Here is a 9,184-nt window from a genome sequence, read left to right as displayed (position 1 = left end):
GTGCCCTCGGTCCCAGCTGGGATCCCTGGATCTGGGACATCCCCTCTGCTCACGGCTGGCACGGGTGGCACGGGTGGCATGGCTGGCAGGGCTGGCACGGGTGGCACGGCTGGCACGGGTGGCACGGCTGGCACGGGTGGCACGGGTGGCACGGGTGTCACGGGTGGCACGGGGGGCACGGCTGGCACGGCTGGCATGGGTGGCACGGCTGGCACGGGTGGCAGCGCGCGGTCGCTGCGGTCCCTGCCACCCCAAGCGTTCCAAGGTTCCGCCACTCTGTGACGTCACCCCGGCCCGCTGGCACCAGAGGTGACAGCTCCGCTCTGGCTCTGCCACCTGCGCTGGCACCGATGGCTTTGCTGGGGCTGCTCGTCCTGCTGGCCCTGGCCGGGCCCCTGGGGGCCACCTGGGACACCTGCAGGTCAGTGGCCCCGGGGGGCTCGGGGACACTCGGGGGCTTCCCTGGCACAGCCTGGGCACAGAGGAGCCCCTCGGGGTCCCTGTCCCTGCTGTCCCCGAGCGGGGCACTGATGGCTTTGTGCTTCCAGAGGCACCTGCGGGCTGCGGCCCATGGCCTTCGACCACAGCTCCGTGGTTGCTGAATATTCCCAGAACAACGACTACGAATCCTTGGAATCTTCCGATGGCTCCTCCCAGGACACGGGTGGCTCTGAGGTCCACCCGGGCGCCTGGCCTGGTGTCATCAGCGTCCAGGCCACCTGGGAGAACGGCACGTGGCACATGTGCTCGGGGGCACTGATCCACCCCCAGTGGGTGCTCACGGTGGCACACTGCTTCGCCAGGGCCGGGTAAGGACGAGCAGGGACAGGGGTGTCCCCTCAGGAGGGACAGGGGTGTCCCCACAGGAGGGGCGAGGGTGTCCCCAAAGGAGGGGCAGGGGTGTCCCCAGAATAGGGTCAGGGATGTCCCCACAGGACGATCAGGGGTGTCCCCTCAGCACAGGCAGGTGCCCAGTGCAGGAAGGGAATTTGGCTGCTGCAGCCTCCGGCTCTGCTCCGTGTCACCCCTCTGTCCATCTGCTGCTCCCCAGGGACATTTCCCGGTGGGAAGTGGTGATCGGGGCCACGGATCTGAGCCAGCCGGGCCCCGAGGCCCAGCTGCGCCACATCCAGCGGCTGCTGGTGCACCAGTACTACGACGAGCCCACGGCCAGGAACAACATCGCGCTGCTGGAGCTGGACCAGCCCGTGGAGTGCAGCGACTACATCCAGCTGGGCTGCGTGCCCGACAGCTCCCTGGCAGTGCCCAAGCTGAAAACCTGCTACATCGCGGGCTGGAGAGCCACCCCGGACAGCGGTCAGTGCCCGCCCGGGCTCTGGGGACAGGGACACGGCGGGCCGGGGGCTCCGCGGGGGCTCGGCCGGGCCCGGGCCTGGGCTCAGCCCCGCGGGGTCTGCCCGGGGCCACGCTCAGTGCCCTCTGTGCCCGCAGCCCCCAGCCCACGCCTGGTGCTGCAGGAGGCCAAGGTGCGGCTCATCGACGTCCAGCTGTGCAACAGCAGCCGCTGGTACGGGGGGGCCGTGCACCCCCAGGACCTGTGCGCGGGGTACCCGCGGGGCGGCATCGACACCTGCCAGGTGGGGCTGGGCCCGGGGCTGGGCACGGGGACCCTGAGCCAGCCATGGAACCCCCAGAGCCAGGGCAGGGACCCTGAGCCAGCCATGGAACCCCCAGAGCCAGGGCAGGGACCCTGAGCCGGCCATGGAACCCCCAGAGCAGCACAGGGACCCTGAGCCGGCCATGGAACCCCCAGAGCAGCACAGGGACCCTGAGCCGGCCATGGAACCCCCAGAGCAGCACAGGGACCCTGAGCCGGCCATGGAACCCCCAGAGCCAGCACGGGGACCCTGAGCCAGCCATGGAACCCCCAGAGCCAGCACAGGGACCCTGAGCCAGCCATGGAACCCCAGAGCCAGCACAGGGACCCTGAGCCAGCCATGGAACCCCCAGAGCCAGCACAGGGACCCTGAGCCGGCCATGGAACCCCCAGAGCCAGCACGGGGACCCTGAGCCAGCCATGGAACCCCCAGAGCAGCACGGGGACCCTGAGCCAGCCATGGAACCCCCAGAGCAGCACGGGGACCCTGAGCCCAGCAAGGCCTGGCTCTGTCTGGGCCTGGCCCGGTGCCCTCCCAGCCCCGTGTCCCCAGCACTGACGGGTGTCCCTTCCCCATCCCTGTCCCTGCCCTGTGTCCCCTTTTCCCCAAGGCTGGCACTGTCCCACAGAGCCCACCCTGTGCTCCCGGCAGCCCCAGGTGTGGATGTCCCAGAGCTCCCGTTCCCTGCAGAGCCCACCCTGAGCCAGCCCCCTCCCGCTGCCAGCCTGCAGGCCCCAGCCCCAGAGCTGAGCCTTGCCATGGAAATCCAGCCAGGAGCAAAGTTCTGGAGGGGTCAGGATGGGCAGGGCCCGGCCTGGCACAGCCCCTGACCCCTCTCTCCTGTCACAGGGGGACATCGGGGGTCCCCTGGTCTGCAAGGACAACGTTGGTGACTACTTCTGGCTGGTGGGACTGGCCAGCTGGGGCAAGGGCTGTGCCGGGGCCAAGCGGCCCGGGGTGTTCACAGCCACCCAGCACTTCCACACCTGGATCCAGGTGCAGATGGGACTGCTCCCACCAGAAGCCGACGCTCCTCCACCCGAGCCCTTCCTGAGCCCGGAGGAAGAGCCCGAGGCAGACTTGGAGGACGAGGAGAATCCCAACCCGGAGGACTCGGAGGATTACACGAAAGTTTCCTTCCAACAACAGATCCTGGGGAAATTCCTGAACCTGCTGCTGGAGCTGCTGCAGTTCCTGAAGGGAGAGAAAGCCTGAGCAGCGGGATGAGCTGATCCAGTTCTGGCAAGCATTCCCAGCCGGGGCCGTGGCTGCGGGGCCAGCTCAGCCCCGGTGCCCAGGGCTGCTGTGCCCTGCCCACGCTGAGCCCCGCGCCCGCCCCGAGGGGGAACCCACTTTGTGCTTCAATTAGAGTTGTTCCAGTTCCCACTTAGCCACCGTGTCCAGTGCAGTCTCCGGGGAAAAACAGGGATGGGAGAACTGGGGGGAAAAGGGTGGGGGTGGGCCTGGTTTGGGGGAGATGAGGGGGAGCCGGGGAGGGGAGGATGGGCCTGAGTTGGGGAGAGGGAGAAACTTCTCCAGCCCAGGCTCCCCAGCAGAGCCTGGGCTGTGCCAGTCCCGGGAAAAGCCCTTGAGAGGGACAGCAACGGGGACAGCTGGAGCTGCCATGCCGGGCTCCTGTGGGGCTGCTGGAAGTGCCACCCTGAGCTGCTGCTGCTGCTGCCACCCGGGGTGTCCCCTCTGTCACCAGCTCGTGCCTCTGAGGCTGTGGGACCCATCCCAGCTCCTGCTGTAGAAGCAAGGTCCAGGCTCTGCTCCTGGGATCCCAGCAGTGGCACCAGAGGAGCGGGCAGGGACAAATCCCAGAAATTCCCCTGCACAGGAGGCAGAGCTGCCCTGGGCAGCGCCCGGCCCTGAACGGGGACCACAGCGCGGTGCAGCCTCCTCGCTGGGGACATTCCCTCGCTGCCCAGAGGCCACCCCTGCTCTGCCACGTCCCTCCCTGGCACTCCCATTCCAGGCCGTGCCAGGCACCGCCGCTCGGAACTACAACTCCCAGCACGCCCCGCGGCCGCGTGGCCGCCATGCGCACCACGTGAGCGGCTGGAGCACTGCCGGCACCGCCCGGGGAGCGCTCGGGGATATCCCGGGACATTCCCGGGACACCGGGGGGACACCGGGGCAGCGCCATGGGGCCGCGGGGCCGCCACCTCCCCTGGCTGCCGCTCCTAGCGCTGCTGGTGCTGCCGCCGCCCGTGCGCGCCGCCGCCGCCCGGCCCAACTTCGTGCTGGTGCTGGCGGACGATCTGGGCTTCGGGGACCTGGGCAGCTACGGGCACCCCTCGTCCGCCACGCCGCACCTGGACCGGCTGGCGGCCCGCGGGCTGCGCTTCACCGACTTCTACAGCAGCGCCGCCGTCTGCAGCCCGGCCCGGTACGGCCCCGCGGCGGGGAGGGAGCGGGGTGTCCCGGGATAAACGGGGGGGTGGAGTTGGGGTGTCCCGGGATAAACGGGAGGGGTGGAGCTGGGGTGTGCCGGGATAAACGGGGGGGAGGGAACTGGGGTGTCCCGGGAGGGATGGGGGGACAAACCCGCGGTGTCCCGGGATAAACGGGCGGGATGGAGCTGGGTGTCCCGGGATAAACCGGCAGTGATGAACCTGCGGTGTCCTGGGAGGGATGGGGGGACAAACCCGCGGTGTCCCGGGATAGATGGAGGGACAAACCTGCGGTGTCCCGGGATAAACGGGCGGGGTGGAGCTGGGGTGTCCCGGGATAGATGGAAGGACAAACCCGCGGTGTCCCGGGACACTTGTGCGGCGCTGCCCCCGCGGTGTCCCGGTCTGTCCCGTGTCCCGCTGCCCGTGCCGTGTCCCGGGATAGATGGAGGGACAAACCCGCGGTGTCCCGGGAGGGATGGGGGGACAAACCCGCGGTGTCCCGGGACACTTGTGCGCAGGGACAGAGCGGGGCAGGGACAGAGCGGAGCCGGCGGCTCTGGGGTGGGCAGAGCCCCCGGGCTGCTGCGGGGGGAGCCGTCTGCAGGATGGGATGGAGTTCTTGGCCGTGAATTCGTTCTTTATTTTTAATTTTTTACGATTTTAATTTAATTGTAAGTTTTGTCTCCCTGCTCTGTGCACAGAGTCACCACCCCCCTAATATGAAGCTCAGTGCGGGAAATGAATTTGTAGATACCCTAGAAAAATAGAAAAAAATAATATTTTAAATCTGAAAATGAAAAAATATTAAATGAACGAACAAATCCAGAGGCGGAATCCCAGCCGAGCCGAGCCCGCCGTGTTTCGCAGGGCCCCTGCCAGAACCTGACGTGCTTCCCCCCCGACACCAAGTGCTTCGGGACGTGTGACCAGGGCGTGGTGGCCGTGCCGCTGCTCTGGAACCAGAGCATCGTGCAGCAGCCCGTGTCCTTCCCCGAGCTGGTGCCGCTCTACGGCCGCTTCTGCCGCGAGTTCATCGCCCGCTGCGCCCGCCTGCGCCTGCCCTTCCTGCTCTACTACGCGTCCCACGTGCGGTGGCGCGGGCCGGGAAACGGGATGGGCACGGGAGAGACGAGGGGGGAAAGGGGAAAGGGGGAAAGGGGGGAAAGGGGAAGGGAAATGGGAAAAGGGGAAGGGAAAGGGAAAAGGGGAAGAGAAAGGGGAAAGGGGGAAGGGAAAAGGGAAAAGGGGGTAGGGAAATGGGAAATGGGAAATGGGAAAAGTGGTAGGGGAAATGGAAAAGGGAGAAGGGAAAAGGCAGAAGGGAAAAGGGGAAGGGAAATGGGAAAAGTGGTAAGGGAAATGGAAAAGGGAAATGGAAAAGGGGGAAATGGAAAAGGGAAATGGGAAAAGCGGTAGGGGAAATGGAAAAGGGGGAAGGGGGAAGGGAAAAGGAAAGGAAAAGGGAAAAGCAAAAGCGAAGGGAAGGGAAAAAGGGAAGGGAAAAGAAGGGAGGGAAGGGGAAAAGGGAAAAGGGAAAGGAGAAGCGAAGGGAAAAGGGAAGGGAAAAGAGTGGAGGGAAGGGAAAAGGGGAAGGAATAGGGAAGGGGAGGGAAAAGGGAAAAGAAAAGGGAAAAGCAAAAGCGAAGGGAAGGGAAAAAGGGAAAAGGGAAAGGAGAAGCGAAGGGAAAAGGGAAGGGAAAAGAGTGGAGGGAAGGGAAAAGGGGAAGGAATAGGGAAGGGGAGGGAAAAGGGAAAAGAAAAGGGGAAGGGAAGGGAAGGGAAGGGAACGGGGAAAGGGAAAAGAAAAAAGAGGGAAGGGAAAAGGGGGAAGAGAAATGGAGAAGGGGGATGGGAAGGGAAGAGGGAAACAGGAAAAGGGAAAAGAAAAGAAAGAGAAAGGGAAAGGAAAAAGGGGGAAGGGAAGGGAAAAAGGGGAGGGGAAGGGAAAAAGGGAAGGGGAAAAGGAAAAAGAGGGAAGGGAAAAGGGGGAAGGGAAACAGAGAAGGGGAAGGGAAAAGGGAAATAGGAAAAGGAAAAAGAAAAGAGGAAAAGGAAAGGGGAAAGGGAAGGAAAAAGGGGGAAGATAAGGGAAAAAGGGAAGGGGAGGGGAAGGGAAAGGGAAAAGGAAAAGGGGGGAGGGAAGAGGGAAAGGGACAGTAAAAGGGAAGGGAAGGGAAGGGAAGGGAAGGGAAGGGAAGGGAAGGGAAGGGAAGGGAGCCCGAGTCCCATGGGGAGAACAGGGCAGCGTCTCCCCTCGTGCCCCCCCAAAATCTGCTCCTGGGTGACCTGGGCTTGCTCCTGCCGATCCTGTTGGGGTGCTGCTTTCAGGCTGCTGCTCCCTGCAGCTTTCCCCTCTTCCCTGCGCCACCCCCGAGGAAAACTCACCCCGGAGCTCCCGTTGTGCCAGCGCTGAGACGCGGGGACAAACCTCCTCCGGCTGGTGGCTTTTGTCACCTCGGGGGGGTCGCCGGCGGGGGTCGATCCGGTGCCCTCTCCCCTGGCAGCACACGCACTACCCGCAGTTCGCCAGCCGGGAATTCGCGGGCAGGACGCGCCGGGGACCCTTCGGGGACGCGCTGGCCGAGTTCGACGACTCGGTGGGACAGCTGCTGCAGGCGCTGCGCGACACCGGCCTGGACAACTCCACCCTGGTGTTCGTCACCTCGGACAACGGGTGAGCGGCTGGCACGGCTGGCACGGCTGGCACGGCACGCGTGTGGCAGCGCCAGGCGTCACCCCGGGTCCTGCTCTGGAGGGGACGCGGGGTGTGAGCTCGGTGTGCTGTGACAGAAACATCCCAGGGGTTGGGGCAGGTGTGTGACACACCCAGATGTCACCCAGGGCTTGGGTCACCAATGTGACACCCCCAGATGTCACCCAGGGGTTGGGGCAGACAAACCCAAGACAAACCTGGACAAACCCAGGACAAAGCAGGACCAAACCTGGGACAGACCAGGAACAAACCTGGGACAAATCGGGGACAAACTGGGACTAACTGGGACCAAACCCGGGACAAACCGGGACAAACTGGGGACAAACCCAAGACAAATCAGGAACAAACCTGGACAAACCCAGGACAAAGTGGGACAAACCTGGGAAGAAACCAGGACAAACCCGGGACAGACCGGGAACAAACCCGTGACAAACCAGGACCAAACCTGGGACAGACCAGGAACAAACCTGGGACAAATCGGGGACAGACTGGGACTAACTGGGACCAAACCCGGGACAAACCAGGAACAAACCTGGACAAACCCAGGACAAACCCGGGACAGACCGGGAACAAACCTGGGACAGACCAGGAACAAACCTGGGACAAAGTGGGGACAAACCGGGACTAACTGGGACCAAACCCGGGACAAACTGGGGACAAACCCAAGACAAACCTGGACAAACCCAGGACAAAGCAGGACCAAACCTGGGACAGACCAGGAACAAACCTGGGACAAATCGGGGACAAACTGGGACTAACTGGGACCAAACCCGGAACAAACCGGGACAAACTGGGGACAAACTGGGGACAAACCTGGACAAACCCAGGACAAAGTGGGACAAACCTGGGAAGAAACCAGGACAAACCCGGGACAGACCGGGAACAAACCCGTGACAAACCAGGACCAAACCTGGGACAGACCAGGAACAAACCTGGGACAAATCGGGGACAAACCGGGACCAAACCCGGGACAAACTGGGGACAAACCCAAGACAAACCTGGACAAACCCAGGACAAAGCAGGACAAACCAGGACAAAACCGGGACAGACCGGGAACAAACCCGTGACAAACCAGGACCAAACCTGGGACAGACCAGGAACAAACCTGGGACAAAGTGGGGACAAACTGGGACCAAACCTGGGACAAACTGGGGACAAACCCAAGACAAACCTGGACAAACCCAGGACAAAGCGGGACAAACCTGGGAAGAAACCAGGACAAACCAGGACAAACCCGGGACAGACCGGGAACAAACCCGTGACAAACCAGGACCAAACCTGGGACAGACCAAAAACAAACCTGGGACAAATCGGGGACAAACTGGGACTAACTGGGACCAAACCTGGGACAAACCAGGAACAAACCTGGACGAACCCAGGACAAAGCGGGACAAACCTGGACAAACCCAGGACAAAGCAGGACAAACCTGGGAAGAAACCAGGACAAACCCGGGACAGACCGGGAACAAACCCGTGACAAACCCTGGGACAGACCAGGAACAAACTGGGACAAATCGGGGAACAAACTGGGATCAAACCGGGACCAAACCCGGGACAAACCGGGGACAAACCCAAGACAAACCTGGACTGGGTTTGTGCCAGGCGTGTGACACCCCAAAGCCCCCATGTCCCTCGGTGGGTGGCCCCGCTGTGCGTGTCCCTGTCGGGTGTGTCACAGCCCGGCCGCCCCGGGGCTGGCAGGTCCCGGTGTCACCGGCCTGGCCCGGGTGACAGCTGTCCTTGTCCCCAGCCCGTCCACGCTGCGCATGGCGCGCGGCGGCAGCGCCGGCCACCTCCGCTGTGGCAAGGGCACCACCTACGAGGGGGGCATGAGGGAGCCCGCCCTGGCGTACTGGCCCGGCAGGATCGCGCCAGGTGAGCCGGGACGGACCGGGACAGACCCGGGACAAAGGGGGACAGAGCGGGACGGACCCGGGACAGAGCGGGACAGAGCGGGACAAAGGGGGGCAGAGCGGGATGTACCCGGGACAGAGCGGGACAGACTGGGACAGACTCGGGACAAAGGGGGACAGAGCGGGACAAAGGGGGACAGACTGGGACGGACACGGGACAGAGAGACAGAGCAGGACAAAGGGGGACAGAGCGGGACGGACCCGGGACAGAGCGGGACGGACCCGGGACAAAGGGGGACAGAGCGGGACATACCCAGGACAGACAAGGGACAGAGCGGGACAGACGGGACAAAGGGGGACAGAGCGGGACGGACTGGGACAGAGCGGGACAGAGCGGGACAGACTCGGGACAAAGGGGGACAGAGCGGGACAAAGGGGGACAGACTGGGACGGACCCGGGACAAAGGGGGGCAGAGCGGGACAGACCCAGGACAGACCCGGGACAGACGGGACAAAGGGGGACAGAGCAGGGCGGACCCGGGACAGACCCGGGACAGACTGGGACGGACCCGGGACAAAGGGGGGCAGAGCGGGACAGAC

The 9,184-nt window shown here is 64.0% G+C and overlaps 2 protein-coding genes across 2 annotated transcripts in view; both read left to right on the top strand.

Annotated features, from left to right (window-relative positions):
* The first annotated feature begins 330 nt into the window (after nt 1-330).
* LOC121334180 (acrosin-like) lies at nt 331-2,834 on the top strand. Its single transcript, XM_041401083.1, has 5 exons — nt 331-421; nt 549-809; nt 1,052-1,317; nt 1,453-1,598; nt 2,469-2,834. Exons 1-5 carry the CDS (start codon nt 351-353, stop codon nt 2,832-2,834), a joined length of 1,110 nt encoding a protein of 369 aa, XP_041257017.1. The 5' UTR covers nt 331-350.
* An 846-nt stretch (nt 2,835-3,680) lies between these two features.
* ARSA (arylsulfatase A) overlaps nt 3,681-9,184 on the top strand; it is an 11,242-nt gene continuing 5,738 nt past the window's right edge. The window contains exons 1-4 of the mRNA XM_041401082.1: nt 3,681-4,042; nt 4,808-5,104; nt 6,523-6,692; nt 8,482-8,606. Of these exons, the coding sequence (XP_041257016.1) occupies nt 3,767-4,042; nt 4,808-5,104; nt 6,523-6,692; nt 8,482-8,606 (868 nt within the window). The 5' untranslated portion in view covers nt 3,681-3,766. The remainder of the gene's footprint in view (nt 4,043-4,807; nt 5,105-6,522; nt 6,693-8,481; nt 8,607-9,184) is intronic.

This window comes from Onychostruthus taczanowskii, unplaced genomic scaffold (genome assembly GCF_017590055.1).
Source record: "Onychostruthus taczanowskii isolate IOZ18803 unplaced genomic scaffold, ASM1759005v1 scaffold184, whole genome shotgun sequence".
Taxonomy (NCBI): domain Eukaryota; kingdom Metazoa; phylum Chordata; class Aves; order Passeriformes; family Passeridae; genus Onychostruthus; species Onychostruthus taczanowskii.
This window is presented reverse-complemented; position numbering and strand designations above follow the sequence as displayed.

Excerpts from the sequence above, each read along its gene's own strand:
- LOC121334180 (XM_041401083.1), top strand. The coding sequence starts at position 351 with ATGGCTTTGCTGGGGCTGCTCGTCCTGCTGGCCCTGGCCGGGCCCCTG. Across the intron at positions 422-548 it reads GCCACCTGGGACACCTGCAG|AGGCACCTGCGGGCTGCGGC; the intron begins GTCAGTGGCCCC and ends TTGTGCTTCCAG. Across the intron at positions 1,318-1,452 it reads GAGAGCCACCCCGGACAGCG|CCCCCAGCCCACGCCTGGTG; the intron begins GTCAGTGCCCGC and ends CTGTGCCCGCAG.